The sequence below is a fragment of the Sardina pilchardus genome, chromosome 9 (genome assembly GCF_963854185.1).
Source record: "Sardina pilchardus chromosome 9, fSarPil1.1, whole genome shotgun sequence".
NCBI lineage: Eukaryota > Metazoa > Chordata > Actinopteri > Clupeiformes > Clupeidae > Sardina > Sardina pilchardus.
This window is the reverse complement of record NC_085002.1, coordinates 12,437,568-12,460,843: the sequence shown is the minus strand read 5'-3', so window position 1 is coordinate 12,460,843 and position 23,276 is coordinate 12,437,568. Positions and strand designations below refer to the sequence as shown.

Below are 23,276 nucleotides of genomic sequence, written 5' to 3'. Positions count from 1 at the left end.
AAACAAAAATAATGTCCAATAAAAAAATGCACCCCTGTGTTTAACCTCCATGCTGTGGCCCTTCAGGACTCGTGAGGGTCTTCAAGGCTGAGGATGCAGCCCTCCTGCCACCACTCTATTGTACTGAACCAGAGCAGCACGAGCCAGACCAGGGCCGCCATCACCATCACCATCACCATCACCTCTCCCCTTGTGTATCTGTCTGAGAGTAGTGGCACCAGACATACATGTGGACATATTGGGGGTTCAAGTTAAGGGGAAAACGGAGGAAAGGGAATCGAAAAAAGGACAATTCTCCTCCACCTTTCTCCAACACCACACCACATTATCCTCCAGAATGCCCAGGTTAATAGAGAAAGTAGAGAAGCGACTTCAGTCTGTTACTTGTTTTTTTCTTTTATTTTCGAATTTACATTTATTAAAACCGTAACAAAACAAAAAACAAAAAAAAAAAACCAAAACAAAAAAAGGCAAAACAAAAAAAATCATGATCATGACCATAATAATATTAATGTTGTTATTATTAATAATAATACTATTATCAATAATAAAAATACACACACCCTCACAAATGAAGACACCGCCTGCTCTGGCCGCTTGCTGGCACACTAACGAGGCTGACGGATGGTCAGCACACTCGCTGGCACCTGCGGTAACATGTTCCAGTTCAGGCTGTGCCATGGATTTGCCAGGGCAGGGGATGTGGCTCATGTGAGGGGGCCACAAGAGGATTCTGGGAAAGAAGTGAGGGAGTGCAGGGGTGTCTAGGGAAGGGTGACGGTGGGGGGTGGGGGGGGGGGGGGGGGGGCACTGGGGGAGAGGGGTAATGGTTGCTGACAATGACTGAATTTTAAAAAGTGATAGCACAGTCTAGGGGTGTGCTGCCACTCCTGCTGTGGCTTTCTTGCCCAAGCGGCGTCTGGGCTAATTCAAGGCTTTCATTTTTGTAGTTTGTCTTAAATCTCAGTGTGAGGTAGCTTTAAAAGATTACTATCCAAACAAAACAAAAAAAATAAAAAAACAAAAATATATATATATTGACCGGGGAGAGTTTCAAATCAAAGGGTTTCTGATAATTGACATTAAAAAATAGTTCCTAATCAGGGCAAAATAGGAAGTGGAAAAAACAGGCCTCAAGAGAGGAAAAAAAATCCCCCTTGAAACATGCCGTCTTGAAAAAAGAAACAAAACAAAATTTTAAAAAGCTGTATATATATGTATACACATATACATATATATACATATATACAGGTATAATATATAATCAGTATCTGGCTGTTAAAAAATACAGACTGTTTTACAACAATAGCACCATTGGTTTTATTATAATACACAGTAATTTTCCATACACACTGTGGTGGTAGATGTCAGAACACCTGCACTTAGTACACTGTTTGAGAGTTGGTTGGTTTTAAGGGGGGAGGGGGGGGGGCAGGGGGTGGATATCTGCGTGTGTGACTGAACACAGAGATCAAGGGGAGAGAGTGGAAGAGGGGACTGCAGACCAGGGGGTGACTACTGGCTGTGTCCTGCTGTGAAGGCGGCCTTCGTCTGTCGTAAGCAACGCAACGGTTCCAGGCAGAACTGGGGACCCACTGGGGACCAGGCAGCACTGGGGATCCACACCTCGACAATAAATAAATAAAAAAAACAAGACATGCGATAGTTTTCTTGCTTCTTAACACCCTGGTGCTTCCCTCTCTTCTCCTCGCCGTCATCATTCCAACTGCTGGAAAGGGGAGGTCAGCCCATGGTGGGAAAGAGAGCTGGGGTCAGGGGGGGGTCAAGGGGGGTGGGAGGGGGGCGTTGTGATGGGGGCGCGGGGGGTGCGGGCATGGGGCACGGGTAACGGGGGCTTGGTTTGGGACATGAAGTGATTTTGAGTGAGAAGGGTGGTCTTTGTTGGGAGGAAATCACAGATGAATATTGCCGGTGCCTTTCAGTGCATATATCCTAGGAGTACGACTTGGAAAGCACTTTTTTACTTAGAAAAAAAGAGTCCCGTTTTTTCAAAAAAACGCGTCTTGATCTTTCAATTTTTTTCCCTGTTCCTTTCTTTTCTTTCTTTCGTTCTGTCTTCCTTGATTTTTTTTTATTTTGGAGTGTTTTTCCTCTCATGTTTTATATTCTTGTCTTATCTTGTCAGCCTTCTCTTTACAAGAAGCAGACTGCGCCAACATCAACGCCAAACTCCTGGTTGGGGCCTCCGATGTCCATGGGTGCGATGTCCACGATGGGCAGACGAGAGGTCTTCTGTGATCTGTACTCAATGACTGTCTTGCCCCATTGCCCTGTGTGTCTCTGTGGGGTCAACAAACACAACCAGCATTAGCTCGTTCAGACACATTTCTGTCAGAATTCAGAATTTTAGCAATCGGTAAGAGTAGACTGAGCAAAGTAGAGTATGCCTCCCTAATTAAATAACAGCAATTTCCAAATGTCTGGAGTGGTTGATGTGTTGTGTAGATACCGTGAATGTGCATGTGTGTGTGTGTGTGTGTGCGCATGTGTGCGTGCGTGTCTGTCCCTCACCGTGCAGCCGTCCTCGAGCGCGCTGTAGGTGAAGCGGCTGTTGCCCTCGGCGCGGATCTCCACGTCGTTGGAGCCCTGCAGCAGCACGGCCTTCTTCAAGTTGCCCGTGGCCGCGTCCATGTAGGCCACGCTGTTCTTGCAGTGGTAGGTGATGCTCTGGGAGGCCTCCGTGGACAGCAGTCTCAGGAAGGTCATCTGGATGCTGGCGGTGTTGGCGGCCAGGCTCTCATCGCCATAGCTGAACTGTAGGGGGCAGAGTGGAGAGAGTGAGGGTCAAACTGTGATTTCCCAACTACTAGCCGCAGCTTATGCATTGATTTTGCAACATCTCCTCTGCTGTGAGGTTAATACACAGGGACAGTTAATGTGCTATTAATATGGTTTTGTTTCTTTTAACATAACTGTCCTGTGGCTTATACACAATGCGGCCAATACACAGGACATAACTGTACCAGTAAACAAATGGCAAATGGCTTCTGGGTTTGAGGAGCATGGGCTGTGTAGCTCCAGGCCCACATAGGAAGTGGTCATTATGAATAGTATTATGGAGGAGTGGACTCACGTGGAAACCGCCATTCATGGTCTCGCCGAACCAGACGTGCTTGCGGTCTCCGCCCTTGCTGGACCACCAGTTCTTGCGTGGGATGCTGGAAGGCTTGGGGTTGACGCAGGTCTCGCCAGTCTCCATGTTGCAGAAGACCTTGATGGCATCCACGGTGCAGCCCTGGTTGGGGTCGATCCAGTACTCGCCTGCCAAGATACACCACGGGAGAGATGAGGACCCTGACTCTACCGATTACCACTTCGCTCTTGCGCTGAGCTATAAATCAGGTCGGATAGGCCTACATCTCGTTTTTTAGCCACTATGATTTCCACATGAAATGTAATTTCTGTTTTTAAAAAATATCAAAGTTTTTTTTAATGGGTGACCTAATGGGCATGTCCATTTCCCTTTGGAGTTAAATGTTCTCATGCAGATGTCTGGATAATAGGTGAGGGGCAGTATCTGCCCTGACTCCAATATTGAAGACAATAACGCTCTTGTACACAAGAGGCTAGAGACATGGTGGGGCATTCACAATAACATTCAAACAAGGCATTCGCTGAATAATGAGCAAATTGAGTGTCCTCCCAGCTGGTGTTCAGATGGCTAATTACTGCTGAGAGCTGTCCCCTCAAATGAAGGGAACTCTTACACTATGTCAAACATTCACACAATGTTTTACATTGCAAATTGCAATAGCCTCACTTTCAGGTCTTTCATTCGGAAAGTTTCTTGGAAAGGCTTTCAGTATCTTTTTTTATGGGTGCATTATGGTCATGGCCATTTCTCTGGGGTGCGAATAGAGTAACGCTCTGTGGAGGTGGTGTGCGTCAGTCTCTATCTATGCAGTTGATCTGGTTTCCATGGAGATGTCCCTTCACATGATCACTTACCGCTCTTCCAGTCGGGGTGGCACAGCTTGAGGTCGCGGCAGGTGCGAGCGGGGTTCTTCTTGGAGCCCTCGGGGCTGCGGATGTTCTCGATCTGGCTGTTGAGGTTCTTGAGGGTGGCGTCCACCTCGGCGTCGTGCTGCCTCAGGCCTCCGGCCGCCTGGTCGGCGCGCATGTACCTCATGGGATCGGGGGCCTTCTCGGGCTGACCAAGGCCGGCGAATGCGGACATGTCGATGCCAGGGCCGGGAGGACCAGGAGGACCGGGAGGTCCGGGGTTACCTTGGGGACCCTGAGGAGAGGGAGAGGATGCTCTAACCACAGTTGGGCTGTTCCTAGATGTAGCTATATAAACTGCGACTCAACAGTATAGGCAGAGTAGGCCTTCCACTGACTATTGGCTACGCTACTGACAACAATTATCTTTCTGATTTTATGACATAAAAGCTGAACTCACGGAGGGACCAGTCTCGCCAGAACGTCCACGAGGTCCAGGAGGTCCGATAGGGCCGGGCATTCCATTGGAACCGTCCTTTCCAGAAGGTCCAACTGGGCCAGGGGGTCCCTGTGCAGATAACAGGCAAACAATTCAAACATTAACACTAATCCAGCCTTCTGAAAGAATGTTGAGATGTTTGACACTGTTGTCGTCATCAGTTTTTTGTATGGAAGGGAAACAAATCATGACTTACTCTTGAACCAGCGGGGCCAGCAGGTCCAGTAGCACCCTGGTCACCATTCTGACCCTATTGGAGAAAACATCAAAGCAGATCGGATCAGAACACAAAACATTATCAGCCAAACAACACAATCTACACAAGGTTGACTACTAGAGGATACAGAGAAGGTGAAAACCCTCATAAATTACGTAGCATAGCATTCTATGTCTGACTTCTAAGGTAAATCATTAGGGGCCCATCAGGTCGTGTGACAGTTGGTGACCTGGTGGAAAAACCAGACAACCCCCAGAGGGCTGACGGCAGATAGCACTCTAGCTTAGGCTGGCGTATGGCCACTTACAGGAGGTCCAGGCAGACCCTGCAGACCGGTGAAGCCTCTGTGTCCCTTCTGTCCTCTCTCTCCACCCTCGCCAGCCTCTCCCTTGTCTCCGCGTGGTCCTTGGGGTCCCTGGGGCGGGCAGAAAAGAGAGGGGGATGAATCATCATTACAAGTGTGTGTGTGGGGGGGGACAGGAAGCAGCCTTACATAACCAGGTGATAACGGCTTCCACAGGGAGGGGAGGGGAAAACATGTTCTCCTGCCATACACAAGGTCAGACAGGATGTGGAAAACCAGGTGAACGTGGATGAGCGTGTCTTAGATAACTGGAAAGAAAAATGTGTGTGCCATGGCCTTCTAATCACACAAACCTTCAGTGTGTGTGTGTGTGTGTGTGTGTGTGTGTGTGTGTGGAGGGGGGGGTATATTGTGCAGAATACAGTGCAGAATATAACGCTTGTCTCTAAAAAGACATTTCATATAGATGATGAATCAACTGATGATGTGGGCAATTAGATTTGCAGGTCCCTTCCCCACATGCTATCTCCCACACGACCAATAACACACAAAGTGAACTCCAATATGTGGAACTGCAGTGGAAACTGGACGTGTCTGGTGTGTGTGTGTGTTGGATGTTAGTAATAACGAAAGGTCACTCACGGCCATGCCTCTTGCGCCAGCGGGTCCAGGAGCTCCAGAAGGTCCTTGGGGACCCTAAACATCAAGGACAGATAGAGGTCACACACACACACAGCGCATAAAGTCATGAAGTGGTACACCAGTTCTAGGAGAATTAAGCATGAATGGGTCATCTTATGTGTGTGTTTTGTCTCATCACAAAATAATTGATTTATTGTGGTTTGCGCTACTTGAGTGCAGAACTCTGAAAATGTCATTATTTCTAATGGACTCTTGCAGTCATCATAAACACAGTTGCTGCTTCATGAGCCTTGCTGCTATTTCCTGCACCTCTTCCAAACCGCTACCTTGTTTAGTGTCATTTTCTCAAGTACTTCTCCGTTGGGATTGTCCTTCTTCACTCCATCACCCTCTCCCTCCCTTCCACCTTTCTCCTTTTCTCTCTGTTTCTCTCTATCCTCCCCTCTCTGTTTTCATGCCTTTTTCACAGGCCTATCCAGGAGACCCGGAGAAATGTAATAGCCACCCCACCATACGCCTGATTTGGCCTGAGTCCCTGAGTCCCTGATCACATCAGAGTGGGGCTCTGGTTTTGTCTGTGTTACAGTCGACGTTCGTGCATTCTGTGCACTGTGTGAGTACATCAGAGTTTCTATTGCCGGCTTGTTTGTGTTTATGTGTGTGTGCATGTGTTTTTTTTTTTTTTTTTGTGTGTATGTCTGTGCATGTGTGTATGCGGATGCGTATGTGTACAGCATATGTGCATGCTACTCACAGCCTCTCCTCTATCTCCCTGTTTGCCGGTGGGTCCGACTGGGCCGGGGGCGCCAGTAGCACCAGGGGCACCGGGAGCGCCAACAGGACCGGTGTTGCCACGGTCACCCTGAGCAGAACCACAAGTGTCAGTCACAGTGCAGGGAAAACAAAAGCATTCAAACAAACAGTGCATGGGGCTAACACAATTAACTATGGGGGGGGGGGGGGGGGGGGGGGGCAATCATTGTGGTATCATTGGAGATAATGCAGACATGAATATGCTAGCATTAATAAAGAATTAACATAGTGAAGATCTTTGTGGACCTCTGTGGCACTGGACTTTGTACTGTTACTTGGAGCGATGAAATAATATCCTGCTGATTAGCTCATTAGCATAGGTCTCGGCTAATCAGCCGAGTACCACACAGCTACAACACAGCTCCTCTGAATGCTAATAACAGAGCAATTAGCGACGTGTCTCACCTTGATTCCAGCAGCACCGTCTCTACCAGGAGGACCATCAGATCCAGGGTTGCCCTATAAAAGCACAACAGAGCTTGCTTTAATATGAGCTGATTAATCTAATATTGTACAATCACCCTGTCTCCCAACTCGTGTTCCAGGGCTCCAGGGCAAACTATATCTAATAGAGATAATGACAGCACACAAATAATGTTACATAATGTTACAATGTTATCCTAAATCTAGTTTCACTTAATGATTATATAATGTTATCATTATAACTATCATCTTCTAAGATATAAAAAAATAACATACTAACCACTAACTGAAGAAAACATTCTAGCGCAGTATTATACTGGAGGTTTTGCTGCATTCAAATTCAGTTTTGCTTATAGATCCACTACCAGAGAGGGCATGTGAGCTGCAGACAGCACAGAGCCTCGGGCAGCAGAGACCTGAGGGAATGCCTGCAGGTCTGTGGGCTGCTGCTGCAGCTGTTGCTCGTGTTTACAGTGATACCCACCTCTCTACCATGCTCTCCAGCGGGTCCGGTCAGACCAGGAGGTCCGACTGGGCCGGGGGGTCCGCGGTCTCCAGCGCCACCGGGAGCTCCCTGCTTTCCAGGCTCACCCTGTATGGAGAGAAGACAAGTACCGTAGCATTGAGTGCCAAACATGGATCCAGGATATTCACATTGATTAAACATATTGAATCTGGATTGGTCTGCATGGCTGCAACAGTTAATCAACTATAAAATTAAATGTTGAATATTTCAGTAATCAATTATGTGTTTAGAAAAAGCCAAACATCTTGAGCCTGTATAACAGAACTCTATGACTGCGAACTGAATATACTTTTGACATGTAGACACAACAATGCATTTGAGAGTATCACCTGATACTTTAAAGACCAAAGAACTAATTGCTTGATCAAGCAAATAAACGGCAAATCAATCAATGAAGAAAATAACTGTTGCGCTGCAGAGCTAAAGAGATGTGGTGTTTTTTTTTTAATGGAGTGATACTCACAGATGGTCCAGGCAGGCCGGGGAAGCCTCGCTCACCACGCTGTCCGGGAAGACCCACGATACCACGCTGACCAGCCAGACCCTGAGGCCCAGATGGACCGTCGGGACCCTGCAAGAGGACAGTGACAAATCATCAGACACCGTCAGACTCCAATCACAAACCTCAAAGAGCTGCCATCACAGGACATGCATCAAAGGGAGCCTCCATCCACTCAGCGATCGCCACGGTCCAATGTGCTCTCATTATTTCTTCATTTCCAATTTATTGCTCCTCTGAATATCTATTATGACGTGTAGTTCACGGCCTTGTGTTCCGAGTTCATCACATGACCTTGTGGGGCGGTAATTGACTAAATGATTACACTGGGGACTAGGTAAAAAAATTATCTCTTGCTCAACATTTTGAAGAGGCACTTCTGACTTTGAATACATTACCCACAGGTCAAACAAAAGAGGCAGCAATCATCGGGATAGTGATTACACAGCTGTGACAGACACTCTCCACATGCCCGACCAGACTGTGTTTTCGTTGCTGCCATATTGTCTGTCTGCCTGGTCTGGTAATGAGTACTCTTTGTCAGGGTCTTAAGGGCTGACAAAGATTTGATTTTACAGAGTAGGCTACCTCCTCAAGGGGCACAGGAGATGGAGTGTATTGAATAGCCTTGTAATCCTTTGTGACCCTATTGGAGTGGATCTTTTGAAAGTGGTAGAAATACAATGGACTCAATGGACCAGTTAAGAACATATCTAAACATACAGTATCAGCATGTATGTAAACATGCAAGGTTCCAATATGGAGGGTTTCATGGATGAATGGATGGACAGACAGATAAAGGAATGGAAGAAGGATAGATTGGATGGAGAGGTGGAGATAGTCACAGTTGGACAAAATGAATGGATGGGATAGACTGGATGGATGATTAGACAAAAAAGAAAAATGGAGAGTGGACAAAACAAAAATGAGGTTTGTGCGTGCACTGCAAACTAACATGAAGGCCGTGTTGGAGATGTCTCATTTATAAACTACCAGGATGGGGGCCAGGATGAAGAATTATTAGAAATTCCCTTCACACTGAACCGAATAAAAATAACACATGGAACACTTCAAAAAACTAAAGATATGAGCTCTCAGCGCAACTGGGGTGTAGTCATGCATATGTGAAATGTTCCTTGAGAGAGAGAAGAATGCTCAAGTTCTGCAGAATAATACTTCTTTCAACTGTTCAAAACTAGGGTCTTTGGGTCATCTTTTATTCATGGGTACTTTCAAGAAAAGGTATTTCAGCATATTGGATTACTTAAGTCATGGGTGGCATGGGTGTAGTTTTTCTTCTGGTATTTCAAATAGAGACAACACAGTTGTTCTGCTCTACTACTACTGTCCGTTCTGGCCTGGGCTCAGTCAACGTGAGAAGAGAGAGGTCACACGGAGGTCACACAGAAAGGTCAAGGAGAGGTGACTTACAGGGGGACCATCCTCTCCAGACTCTCCCTTCTCTCCGGGGGTTCCAGCAGGTCCACGCAGCCCAGCGTCTCCCTGTCTGCCTGGGGGACCGCCGTCTCCGCGCACTCCCTTAGGACCATCTTTACCAGGGGGACCAGCAGGGCCTGAAGGACCAGGGTTACCCTGAGGGAAGGACACAAACAAACAAATAAACAAACAAACAAGCATTGCCCTTTTATGCTTTTATGTAGTACTACTCTTTGCTTTTGTTTGTGAAAGGCACATTGAATGACCCTTGTGTATACGATACGTTATATAAATAAACTTGACTTGACTTGACTTGACAAACATAGACGGGAAATCAAATCTATATTATGAACGCAGGGGGGAGAGTGTAAAAATGCACTCCTTTGATGAAATATTAATTTCCAAAGTTGATGTGCTGAAACAATGTTATGATATTCAGGACAACACAGAATCTCATCAATCTCTTCAATCCATAAAACTTTTTGATTGTTTGTTGGTCTTCTGCAGAGACTAGAAGTGTAGCCAGTTCTTTGTGTGAGCAGAGTGCTTACATGACCCTATCAGTGGTAACATGACCTGAAGTTATTGAGACATATCAGCTGTCACTCAACAAAACCACAATTACTATTCATTTTCATCTCAGGTTGGTTCTTGACTCTCAGCTTCTTTGATTGATCCTTGTGACTGCACCTCAAATAGAACAAATGATCTAATCAAACCTTCAAATGCCTTAGCAATCAAATCTAAATCACAATGCCATGCCAGTCTTGTCTGGAGAAGGGAGAGATTTGTTGTGAGTGAATTCACAGAGCACCTGATGTCAATACTCTATTTCACAGGCGGGTGAACATCTAGACCGTGCATTGTCTTCTATGTATGGGATAACAGAGCTTTAAAAATAGAAGTGTATAGAACATTTTCAATCATATCTTTTAGAGGCATGGCTTGACTAATTAAAATCTGCATAATCTCTGATATTTAACATGTTCACTGAGCGAGACGCTGCGTGGCATTTTCCTGCCGGGTATCGTACAGTAGGCTAGTTGTAGACGAAGGAGCAAAATGAGTGTATTATCGCGGGGGTGAAATCGGGGAGACAAGCAGAGCATTGAATTAATGACTTCTAAAGTGAAAGTGACAGCCATTCATGGATCATTACGCGATAATTTATGGCTGTTAGAGACTGTGGCCGTGGCCTGCGGAGCAGACAGTGATGGTAAAGGGCGGCTAATGAATAATGCACTCGTACAATATCATCATACGACAGGGCTGAGGGATGACCGCGCCACAGCGACTAGTCTGACTGACACTTGTAACCTAAATACTGTAACGAGTCGCAGACTCACCGACACACTGTGTGTGCCCCGCACCGCACACGGCTCTCTACACTTAATTAATCACACGGCTCCTACAGTAGGTATTTACATAGTCAGCCGTGTGAGATAGTGACCTGCATCAATACAGTTACGCATGAGCGATTACGCCAAGGACACTGTGCGCGCGGCAGTCACAGCATCTTCTAAGAAATATTACAGTAAACACAAGGAGGTACTATTTACTAATGATAGGAATGTGGCCTAAGACAGTTACAGTAATTGATGTATTGCTGTGACCACACCCCCTTTTGAAAGCCTCTCTGGATTAATGAAATCGGCCTTTGGTGGATCAATTATGCATTACAGTCACCTAAAATAGATGCTTTATTGTACTGAAAAGCTCCTTTGAGCTATTATGCTAATTATTAAGAGATTTATTTGATAAGAATTATAATTACAATCATTGATACTGACAATGTATTTCACGATGACATTAATCACATTTTAGTTGCAAAGAAATCCGACAGTTTTTGTTTTACCTAAGTACACATGATACACATGCTTCATTGAACTTTAGGCAGGTTTGTGTTACTTACATTGGGACCTGGGGGTCCAACACGTCCAGCAGATCCAGGGAAACCAGTGGCACCCTATGGGAGACAGTACCATGAGGATGCTAGTTTCAGAATTTAGCATACTTAAATATCTGTACATAACACACTACCATGGTGCATACACTTTGCACATACTGTGACATTCTGTACCGGACTCGGACTCAATATATTTTGCACTTTAAATTTAAAATGACGCAATTTATTTTGCACATCAGATAAGATGCTAACGGTGTTTTGCTGACTGTCATGACATGAAACTGGTCTATTGTAGGCTAAACAGTACAGGACAGTACCAGACACAGATACAGCACTGCTATGGTGAGTGATATATGATGCACTGGATCAGAGAGTAGGCTACAGCAGGTCTCAGACTTACAGGAGGTCCCTGGGCACCACGAGCACCTTTAGGTCCAGACACACCAGTGGGTCCCTACACAAACACACAAACATATAGCATATAGCATACAGTATAACATAGCATAGCTCTGCAAGGACATACAGTATACAGATGAGAATGTAATAGTGTAAGAGCTGATGTGATGTTCTTGGGATAATCAAGACTCCAGATGTCCCAGAGAGCATACGTACAGATGGTCCAGGGGCTCCGGAGGGTCCCTGTGGTCCGGGGGCACCAGCATCACCCTTCTGTCCAGGCTCACCCTGATCTCCCTTGATACCAGGCTGACCATCAGAGCCCTGGATGGGGAAAAGAAAAGCCACTCAGTCCTGTTTCACAGTCACAGAAAGGGAGTACAATGTTTGGCCATTCCAATTCCAGTTCCGAGATGTGGTGATGTCTAAACATTTTTAAATTTTGAAAATATAGATATTTTTAGATATTTCTGTCATGTGGTCAATTAAGCAACCAATTAATTAACCAATCTATTACACAATCACCTGAAATAAATCAACCAACCAATCAGTCAAAGATCACATGTCCTTTCTCATTGTCACAGAATTCCACATTGATTCACTATTACACTTTGAGGCAATTCATAAGTTTCATAAGGTCCCCTGCAGGTGTATAAAATCAAGCACCTAGATTATGAACGCAGACTGCATGGTGCTTGATTAATACACCTGTGAAAGGGGTTACCTGATGAAACCCATGAATAAACAAATTACTTCTTCCTTATATTTGAAAGAGACAAAAACATCTAACGGGCAAAAGCAGCAAATGCCAAATTCTTATGGAAGAATAGATGGTACTGTGTCTCACTGACTTGGGTGTGCTTTCAGTGCACTGACATTTCAGGGTAAAGGAGGGTGGCGTGCACAGCCTCTCTAACATATGATATATGTCACCCTATTAAAGGTCACATTGTGCTTCTGTGACTGACACATCAATCTTGTCCAAGTCTACCAATTCATGTTATTACTGTCCTGTGTCGGAATATATTCATAGTGGATCACACAGGCGGATGTAAGCCCGTATGCACCTGTGCCACATGCGACGTCAAATCAGAGTATCCCCACTTAGCATGGACATCACATGCTTCACTAGACATCCCTTTACAGATTCTGACCCCTGTCACACGGTGTCGGTCAGATTGGCTGCGGGTCCGTAATTGTCAGGTGTAGAGCGACGGTGACAGTTCCATTAGCCCCACTAATGACGAGAACATAATGGCTTTGTGGCGGTCATACTTACAGGAGGACCAGCGAATCCAGCGGGACCTGGGGGACCAGTCTCACCCCTGTCACCCTGCAGAGGGGCAGAAATGGGTTAGTACTGCCTGAGGCCATTACTGTCAGCAAGGAGATAATGCACTGTATCATAGCGCTAGATCTGGGAGATATGAAATATCAACTCTTGGCTTTCAGGGTTTTGATTTTCGGCAGATTCTACTTTCAATGGAATGCTATCAGATATCAGAATACATACACATTATACATGTACATTATGGCTCTGGATTAGACTTCTATTCTATTCTATTCTATTCATAGAATCCTGCAAAAAAGGAGGAGCTAATTAGTGTTTAAAAACCAGTGTGCCATAATGCAGGGATTGGTAAAAATAGCAGTGACGATTATCATTTAAAAATACAATGTTCTTACACACCTAGAGCTGTGATAACAGGCCACACACTACAGATGAGGTCTATTTTACATTAGCCTCGAGTGTGATGCCTACTGTTGGCCTACATCATTACGCGCTGCCTAGTCTGTGCAGTTTTATAATTGCTACTTGAGAGCAAGTTAGAGAGTGGTGTGTGTGTGTGTGTGTTTTGTGAAATACTTACAGGAGCACCACGGGCACCAGCAGCTCCAGAAGGTCCAGCAGGGCCAGATTCTCCCTGGAGGAGGAAACAATCAAACACACACATGAGAGAGGGAGAGAGAGAGGGAGAGAGAGAGAGGAAGAAAGAGAGGGAGAACGAGAGAGAGAAAGAGAGGGAGAGGGAAAGTGAGAGACAGAACGAGAGAGGGAGAAAGAGACAGAGAGAAAAGGATGGAGAGAAAGAGAGAGGGAGAGGGAAAGAAGGAGAGAGAGAGCAAGGGAAAGAGAGAGAGAGAGAGAGAGAGAGAGAGAGAGAGAGAAAGAGAGAAATAGACAGATAAGGCAAACCGAAATGGAGAAGGAGGAAGGGAGATAGTGAGGATGAAAGGGAGCATTGAGTGTGATAAGGATGGAACTGTCAGGTTAACCCCGCAGGCTTAGAGAAATAACATTAAAAAAGAATCCAATGTGTAAACTGAGCCTGACTTCCCACCCCACACCCCACCTTCCCCCGTCAGAGGGGAGCGCTCACCTTCTCGCCATTAGGGCCGCCTGGTCCAGGAGGACCGATGGGGCCGGTCAAACCCTGTGGAGGAGAGAGGGGCAGTTAAGCGCTGAACAAAATGGAGACTGGGATTGTTAACAGTGGCTCAGCACGAATGCTCTTCAGATCTGATACATAAAACAGCCACAGGTGAGCTTGCACACACACACACACACACACATACACACACACACACACACACACACACACATACACACACACACACACACACACACACACACACACACACACACACACACACACACACACACACATACACACACACACACACACACACACACACACACACACACACACACACACACACACACACACACACACACAGGCACCTCTTGGCACAGTTAGTCCTTTACAGGGACAAGTATGTGGGATGCTGCTGGAATACTGAAAACACACTCAGTATTGCAAGTGGGCACACATTTGGTTCTACACAGCCTATCTTGGCATAATTCTGCTGAACTGAGAGTGTGTGGGCTGATTAGCATTGCCAGTGGGAACATAGTGCGTGTGTGTCTGTGTGTGTCTTTGTGTGTGTGTGTGTGTGTGAGAGAGAGTGCGTGTGTGCTTACAAGTGTTTGTGTGCGCATGAGTGTGTTTGTGCAAACATGTTTGTGTGAAGTGTGTGTATTTGCTTGCATGTGTGTATGAGTGTGTGTGTCTGCATGTGTGTGTGTGTGTGTGGGGGGGAATGTCACACTGATGGTAATGAGCACTTCCGACATGACAGCAAGGTAGGGGGAGACACTCACTCTTCCACCATCTTTGCCAGGAGCACCCTCGGGTCCTTTCTCGCCATTGTCACCCTGTGGGAGAGCAGCGACGACAGGTGTTAGCACATGCGCTACCACTTCCTCTTCTGTAGCCAGCCTGCGCATAACGACCCTTATCATGCTAGACCACCCCTACAGCTCCATATGCTGCCTATGGAGCAGCTGTTTGGCTGTTTAAAACACCATTTTAACAGTCTTTCTCAAGAACAAATAAGGGTCAGAACAGAAATTAGTGTCAGAAAGTTAAAGCAATTGCAATGCCTGAAATAAGTACCTTTCTAGCATCAATACTATTTCAATACTCTTAATCCTGGTTCTTGTGGAGGCTGATATTCTTAGTTTCAATGCATTTCAGAAGCTTGGGCCCAATCCTGGATTGGAACTTACTCTGTCTCCCTTGGGTCCAGAGATGCCACCGGGTCCTCTCTCTCCGGGCATTCCCTGCAGACCGGGGGGTCCCTGGGCACCGGGAGCACCACCTGGTCCAGTGGCACCCTGGGAAAAAAAGGCACACACACACACACACACACACACACACACAGGATGAGTCATCACTTAAAGGCTGATGATAACAGTGCTAAACTGTAAGGTGTGAAAGCCTAATTGGTGTCTGTGTAAAGCAGGCATCAATGGCTTTATGTGTCTTTATGGTGGGGTATGTGGATGGTGATGTGATGAGCATTGATGGTGATGTGAAGATCACACTTAAATTACAATTACAGTACATTTAGTCAATTGGCTGATGATTTTTCTCATCAGAAGGGCAATTCTAGTTGTGACAAGACAAGGACTTGGCCAGCTGACTCCTAGAGTCCAGACTTCCACTTCAATAAGACAATCATCCTCATTGTTAGCCTCTAGAAATTACTCTATAAAATCCTCTAGACTTGGTCATTTTAGAGAGGACCATATCCTGTGTTGGTCAGGTCCAACTCTGATGTGCTACAATTTGACCTGACAGGGATTCAGCATGCTATTGTGTTCTGTAAGTAGACGTGTGTGTGTGTGTGTGTGTCTCCTGTGAAGGTTCAGATCCTGCATGTTACAGGTGTTCTGTGTGTGCATGTGTGTGTGTGTGTGTGTGTATGTGTCTCCTGTAAAGGGCATGCTACAGGTGTTCTGTATGTACATGTGTGTGTGTGTGTGTGTGTGTGTGTGTCTTGTAAAGGGCATGCTACAGCTGTTCTGTATGTACATGTGTGTGCATGCTACAGGTGTTCTGTATGTACATGTGTGTGCATGATACATGTGTTCAGTATGTGCATGTGTGGGTCCGTGACCTGTAATGGCCGTTTCTGGACACTGTACCTTGGGTCCATCAGTTCCTGGAGTTCCGGGGAGACCACGGGGTCCCTGCAGACCCTGAGGCCCAGCGCTGCCTCTCTCTCCTGGGAATCCACGCTCTCCCTGTGGACGCAAGAACACCAGCCACCAGTTACAACGTGAGCAGGAAATGGACGAGAGCCACTAAAAGATGAATGGGGGGGAGAAGACTCCGGGGTCAAGGGAGAGAGGAAGACTCACTCTGGGTCCAGTAGCACCACCAGGGCCGGCCTCTCCAGGAACACCCTGCAGAGAGAGAGAGAGGGAGAGAGAGAGAGAGAGAGAGAGAGAGAAAGAAGAGAGAGGAGAGAAAAAAGAGGGATGTTTCAACTTTGCTCAGTGCTGAAGCTCACTCCATCTGTATGCGTTTCAGATCAGGCTCTCCAAGGTTATACCCAATGCTAGTTGTGCTCTGAATGAGGTATCACACTGCACATGTCGGTGCAGGTGTATTTTATGGATGAAGAGATAAGCCAGCTTCTACAATGTTGTATAGCCAGGAGCCTTAAAGACACCAGCATAGCTTTTCTAGATCTATAGATAAATAAAATGTAGATAAATAAAATGACTTATTTGTTTCTGAGAAGAACGGAGTAAGTACAACAATCAGTGATCAATTCATTACTGTACGACTATGGACCTGATTCGGTAGATATAGGACGAATGCGTTGTGCTCTGGGGGTGTAGTAAACGTGTTGTAAATGATAAATATGTCTTTTCAGGCGTCACAGCGAAGAGGTCGGGAGTAGAGGAGGAGCACTTACAGCATCACCAGGTTTGCCGCCCTCACCAGGGGGGCCGGGAGGTCCAGGCAGGCCCTGACAACGAGAAATGATGAACGATGAATACCCAAACCAGCGAGCATCGCCTTTTGCATACAAATCGGGAAGCTCATGCATTCAAACATGAGGCGGTGAGATGAGGCCTTGAAGCCTCTCCCCCTTACCTGGAAGCCGGAGGGTCCGGGCTGTCCCTGCTCTCCTCTCTCTCCAGCGGGTCCCTGCGGAGGGTAGAAAACACCAATCTTGAGTCTTGGGGTTGGGTTAAAAATATACACACACACACAAAAAAACCCCCCAACAACACACACACCTTCCACAATAACATCGTCTCCCCTGAGGGACCTGAGGAGTAGTGACACTTCAATCAGGCAGCAGAGGGAGGGGAAACAAAAGGGCTGTGATTGTGGTTAACCACGCAGCCCGGGAATGAGCAATCACAGCGGGGCTGGCGCGGCGCGTACACTAGCGCGCGCCGTCATAATTAAATGTCAAACAAAAACAAACGGGGCGGACGGTGGCGCGAGGCTAAATGGAAAATAACGGGCCCTCGTGCCGAAGAGGCCGACAAAAAAAAAAAAAAAAGAAGAGAGCCTCATCTAAAAGCGAGTTGACTTCAATCCAATCACATCCGCTTTGGCAACTGGATAGAATTTGTATGGGGCTGTTGGAGGGCTCTCTGAGACAGAGAGAGAGAGAGCCGGATGCAGCGGGGCGGCCGCGTTATCAGCATTCTCCAGACGGGAGAGAGCGGGCAGATGGAGGATGACAACAATAAAACAGGGGGGAACTTGACAGACTTAGAACCGAGAGAGGACACTTACAGCAGGGCCGGGGGGTCCAGCAGCACCTGTCTCACCATCTTTACCAGGAAGACCCTACAGATAACCAGAGAGAGAGAGAGAGAGAGAGAGAGAGGGGGAAAGAGAGAGGAAGAGAGAATGACACAGATGAGTGACTAGTACTTTGTCATCATGAAAAGACAGATAATAGAAGCTAAAGTTCTATTTTTGGCACATCGACTGAATATTTAATTACAATATGAATATTTTACAAGTACAATATACTGCATGTGTGGTTTCTTGGAACAGGAACTAGTTAAGGATCTCAGGGAGTGGAGAAGAGAACTACACTAGGAGATTCTAAGAATTTCTACAAAAGATTCTTAGTGCCTACTCTGGCATACGTCCACTGCTTTTTGTAGAGCATGTGTAATGTATGTGAATGGCAATGCACACTACAGCTAACTGGGCTTCATAAAATAACTACACACAAAGATGAGAACACTGAACCAATGGAGAAACATCACACACTGGAAAGGAGCAAACCAAAATAAGCTGTAGACTAGCTTGCAACTAGGTTACAATATCAACACCAGTGTAAATAAAATTGCTGTTGATGATTCCCCTTACAATATATTGGATGACATCTGAAACCTAAAGGTTTGATGCAAGGCTATATCTTAACTGAGTTTTGCTGAGATTTCTGAACAGAGGAGCTTGTAAGGCATGACTGTGCACGTCAATCTAGTCATCTAATAACACAACCACTGCAACATGGCTGCTGTCAAGGCGGATTTATGTGGCTAAGGGTGTGAAAAAAATGACCAGAGCTGTTCTCTGGGGAAAACGTGTCATCTCCCCACTACGATGGTCTTGATTATGAAGTCAGACGGGCTAACTGTCTCCCACTGACTCCCACTGAGGTCACGATGAGCCAAGAATTCACAATATGCTACAAGCTGATCCGACCCCAAAGAGTTTAGACTGACACTTTACACAGACTGTTCCAAGAACAGCTGGGCTTGAGGGGAAATGTCCACAGAGCACAGTGAAAGCGATAACCAGGAGTGGCCAGGCCAGTACGGAGCTGACCACACACCTGTGAAGATCGAAAATGAGACATAATACTAAAGTGCAACAGAGGCAGGACTATGAATATTCATCATTCGGCTGAATGTGTCATAGACTCTGACTAATTGATATGGTGTTCACGGTTCATGCCGTCTGGCGGTAAAAACAACCTGTCCTGTATCAGTGGCAATATAATTATGGTTCCAAAATGTTCTCGAGGTCCTGAAATGATTCCAAATCTCCATAGAAAAACATCTAATACTCCTGGTATCCTCATTTGAAGCCTTTTAAAAGATTCATGAAATGAGTTCTGGTGAGAGATTATACTGAGGCACCTACGTGGAGAGATTTATTACTGAACAAAATGAAAGACTCACTCTCAGACCAGGAGCACCGCCGGATCCTTTCTCTCCAGCCTTTCCTCCCTCTCCCTGTAGAGAGACAACAGAAGTGAGGCTTATACATAAACACAACACAACACAATACAGGCGCACACACACACACACACGCGCGTGCGTACGCACGCACACAAACACACAACGCAAACAAGGAAACAGCAAGCAAACACTAAAAAAGACAAACAAATAAAAAGCAAACAGCAGACACTGAGACAACACACACACACACACACACACACACACACACACACACACACACGCACACACACAGACACACACACACACACACACACACACACACACAGACACAGACACAGACACAGACACAGACACAGACACACACACACACACACACACACACACACACACACACACACACACACTCACAGACAGACAAACAAAAATAACCAAGTAAGGCTGACAGCCCTGTCAGCTCCACTAGACAGAAAGACAGACAGACAGTTGGACAGACAGACAGTTGGACAGACAGACAGACAGACAGACAGACAGACAGACAGGCACACGCGTGATGTGACATGACATGCAGTGACCGCTGCTTACAGTGGCTCCCTTGGGGCCGGGGAATCCCATCACACCAGGCTGACCACGGGCTCCCTGAGGGCCAGGAGGACCAGGGCGACCGTCCTCACCAGCAGCGCCCTAAAGACACACAGACGGACAGGCAAAGTGATGAGTGTGTGTGCGTGTGTGTGTGTGTGTGTGTGTGTGTGTGTGTGTGGTTGTGTGTGTGTGTGTGTGTGTGGGGGGGGGGTGCTGAGGGAGTGGGGGGTCACAAACTGTCTGGTATGATGCTAACAAGAGCCTATTAGTCTGTAGACAGAGGGAACATTAAAAAATATCTCATCATCCCCTAGCCTGACTGAGTTGTTTTTGAGTGCATCCACTTTGTCACTCTGAAATAGCATAACTATCATCTAACAATGACACTCTGACGTATAACACACAGTTCATAGCATTCTACTCTGATGGAAAATCTCGTTCCGACATTGCTATAGAGCACAATGACAAAAGTCTTATTGGGAGAATCATGCCGTGAATAATCTCAGCCTCTCTATTGTAAAGAGGCAGCAGCATCATTGTCCCCAGCTCAACACCTCTTAGTCATCTTATGAAGAGGCACAAAACACATCCTCATACTTACAGCGGGGCCAACTTTTCCCTGAGGACCGGCATCACCAGGGCGACCAGTGAGACCCTACAGTGGGAGGAGAGAGGGCTTCATTACTTCCGGAACACAAACGGCCATCTCTTCAGGCAACTTATGTCAGACCATGGGTTACTTCAAATAGCAGAGCAGCAGTTAAATGCTAAATAGAGTCGCGTAAAATTGTTGCGAAACGATAACACACAGCCACACAGTGTAGCCTGGTCTAACACACTTTTATGGTTATGATTATGGACACTTTTATCCAAAGTGGCTCACATTATAATAACACTAAACAATAACGATTAGCAATACATTCACATGGTAAGGGCGTCAATAACAGTAAAACAACCAATTAAAATAATATGAAATAGCCTGATGATAGCGCCATAACCCCACCACCGCTAATAGATAAGTAAGTTGTGTCTGTGCACGAGCGGGGATGGATAACTTACTCTGGCTCCAGGAAGACCAGGCTCTCCGGGACGACCAGGGTCACCACCAGCGCCCTTAGGTCCAGACACTCCAGCAGGTCCTCTCTCACCAGGGGCACCCTAGGATACGATGGGGAGGGAGGGGGGTGGGGGGGTTAGTCAGATATACAGTACAGTATGCATCAGTCATGGTAGCTGCATTATTGGATGGTGATTCTAAACTACATGTCACTTGGATACGACAAGTCCTGCTGATCAATGGTTATCAGACCCAATAAAAAGACCAAAAGGTAATAGGGAAAATGAAGGATTTTGTGGGTGTTCATATTTTTTCCCCCCTAAAGTTCAATTGATTAATATTGTACATCTTCTTAAAAATTCTTAATGCCCAACTAAGAAATAATTAAACGATTGGTGGAAATTGAGCGTCAAAAAATTAGGACAGATGGGGAAAGTCTAAATTCTGCCATAATCATTGTTCTATTAGAATGACTACTACGGAGTCATTTATAATTCAAAGCCTTGGCCATCACCGGCTCAACTGATGAGAGTCATCACACTGCCATCTGGTGTCAGTTTATCATGATTGCGAGAGGCAGTTGGGCCCATCATTTTGTATTCACAACAAATAAGGAAGAAGCCCATCAAAGTGGGCATGGTCTCTTTGAAATATCTCTGTTCAAATCATCCTGACCAGCAAAGAAGTCAGAATGGGAGTGTTTTGAATAATAAACAAATCTACTTTGAGCTGGCAAATGGGACATTTCGGCGTGTTATCTGGAAATAGATTGGAACAGATCAGCGATTTAGAAAGTCATTTGCCAAAGAGTCAGCAATTAACTACCAGAAAATATGCCTTTCCCCCCGACTGCATTCAAATGGAGACTCTTTCAAACACAAACAGCTACTTTGTGCTTCAGGACACCCCGGTGAGTATGAGTAAATGTGAAATTAGCACTGCAAAAGTATCTCAGATGACTTTGTGTTGCACAGTGCATCTCCTGAATGCTGATTGTATTGTCGCCGTGTAGTCTGACTCTGTCTGGTGGCTCATGCCCACCACTAGATAGCTGCTTCCTGCTTTACGCCAGGCCCGCCATCACTGCAGTTTGCCCCTAGTCACTGTAATGAGTTCCCATGGGAACATAATACTGCATGCTGTCATGGAGATTGTTACCTTGGGACCAGCCAGACCATCCTGACCAGGGAAACCACGGTTACCAGGAGCGCCCTATAAAAAACAACACAGAGACAATGATCAGACAAGTTAGAAACACTTTCAGGTACACTACTTCTACTTCAGTCGGGAACCAAGCTACAGTACTTGGCCAAATGAAAATAATTCTGATTCTGATGATTATTACAAAGTAACAACACTTTAAGATGAGCTATGTTTTTGCTTTTAGAATGTGAATGCAACACTTTGCACTTCCAATGAAAGTCAGTATAATGTTAGCCTTTCAATAGGATGACCAGACATCTGCTTCATACACAGTAGGTGTGATGTAGCCATGCCGATGGGCACTTTAGAGGGTAATAATCTAGTAGTGGAACTCACTCTCTCTCCGGGAGGTCCGAGGGGCCCAGCAGCACCAGGCTCTCCGCGGGGACCTCTCTTTCCTTCCTCTCCAGCGGGACCAAGGGGACCTTGGGGCCCAGCACGTCCCTAGGGATGGGGGGGAGAGGGGGACAACAGAGATGCACTGTTATTGTTGTGCTCATTACAAAATACTGTGCTTTTCAGGTGAGCTCAACCAGGCAGTGAGATGCCCGCTAACAATCACATTTAATTAGGTCTTGAATATGGTTATGCATTTACATATGCCGAAATATAATTGAACTGCTACGACTGCCACGAACTAATGATGTGCAAAATAAGATTCTGTTTATCTTAAGTGGCACCAGATATGGCCATGCAGAGGTCTGTAAACTTATTTTTGAACTTGACTGAATCTTTGTTATTGTACAGTGACCCCTGCTGGCTTAAGCATGACCTGCTACATTGACCTTACAAAAATGAGAAACTTGACGATAATGAGACACCTTAGTCCAAAACTCTTCAGTAACACATAGCTAAAATTACGATGGAGGATAACATCTATCTCTGGTGAAGCAAGGGCCCTGACTCAATTGATAAAGGTGCATTCTACATCTGATATTCAACCTGATATTCAAGAAAGCATCTTTATAATTAATACATTGGAGTACAATACAACACGGACAAGAGGATCTCTATTAGTATGTTGAAAATCTTGAATGCTGAACTCACAAGCTCTCCTTTGGGTCCAGCCTCACCCTTGAACCCTGCGATACCGGGGTCACCCTAGGGGATGGCAGAGCAGAAAAACAACAGTCAGTACAGGCCACCTATAACTAATCAACATGATGGGCTGAAGGTGCGAAACAGATACACTGAAAATCATAACAGAATTATGGCAGTCAATTTCATAACAACAAAATATTCCAAACACAAATGAATATTATAACATGCATTCAGTCTGTGTTCCTACAGGTC

General features: G+C 45.9%; 1 protein-coding gene across 1 annotated transcript in view; it reads right to left on the bottom strand.

Moving 5' to 3' along the window:
• Positions 1–1,881: 1,881 nt before the first annotated feature.
• col2a1b (collagen, type II, alpha 1b) overlaps positions 1,882–23,276 on the bottom strand; it is a 140,510-nt gene continuing 119,115 nt past the window's right edge. The window contains exons 23-55 of the mRNA XM_062544951.1: positions 23,031–23,084; positions 22,320–22,427; positions 21,939–21,992; positions 20,783–20,881; positions 20,325–20,378; positions 19,724–19,822; positions 19,142–19,195; positions 17,736–17,789; positions 17,079–17,132; positions 16,897–16,950; positions 16,334–16,378; positions 16,118–16,216; positions 15,197–15,304; positions 14,789–14,842; positions 14,007–14,060; positions 13,497–13,550; positions 12,905–12,958; positions 11,842–11,949; positions 11,630–11,683; positions 11,236–11,289; positions 9,318–9,479; positions 7,851–7,958; positions 7,346–7,453; positions 6,844–6,897; positions 6,380–6,487; positions 5,626–5,679; positions 4,987–5,094; positions 4,659–4,712; positions 4,424–4,531; positions 3,970–4,258; positions 3,095–3,282; positions 2,533–2,775; positions 1,882–2,301 (exon numbers count right to left, since the gene is read on the bottom strand). Coding sequence (XP_062400935.1) covers positions 2,155–2,301; positions 2,533–2,775; positions 3,095–3,282; positions 3,970–4,258; positions 4,424–4,531; positions 4,659–4,712; positions 4,987–5,094; positions 5,626–5,679; positions 6,380–6,487; positions 6,844–6,897; positions 7,346–7,453; positions 7,851–7,958; positions 9,318–9,479; positions 11,236–11,289; positions 11,630–11,683; positions 11,842–11,949; positions 12,905–12,958; positions 13,497–13,550; positions 14,007–14,060; positions 14,789–14,842; positions 15,197–15,304; positions 16,118–16,216; positions 16,334–16,378; positions 16,897–16,950; positions 17,079–17,132; positions 17,736–17,789; positions 19,142–19,195; positions 19,724–19,822; positions 20,325–20,378; positions 20,783–20,881; positions 21,939–21,992; positions 22,320–22,427; positions 23,031–23,084 — 3,099 coding nt within the window. The 3' untranslated portion in view covers positions 1,882–2,154. The remainder of the gene's footprint in view (positions 2,302–2,532; positions 2,776–3,094; positions 3,283–3,969; positions 4,259–4,423; positions 4,532–4,658; positions 4,713–4,986; positions 5,095–5,625; positions 5,680–6,379; positions 6,488–6,843; positions 6,898–7,345; positions 7,454–7,850; positions 7,959–9,317; positions 9,480–11,235; positions 11,290–11,629; positions 11,684–11,841; positions 11,950–12,904; positions 12,959–13,496; positions 13,551–14,006; positions 14,061–14,788; positions 14,843–15,196; positions 15,305–16,117; positions 16,217–16,333; positions 16,379–16,896; positions 16,951–17,078; positions 17,133–17,735; positions 17,790–19,141; positions 19,196–19,723; positions 19,823–20,324; positions 20,379–20,782; positions 20,882–21,938; positions 21,993–22,319; positions 22,428–23,030; positions 23,085–23,276) is intronic.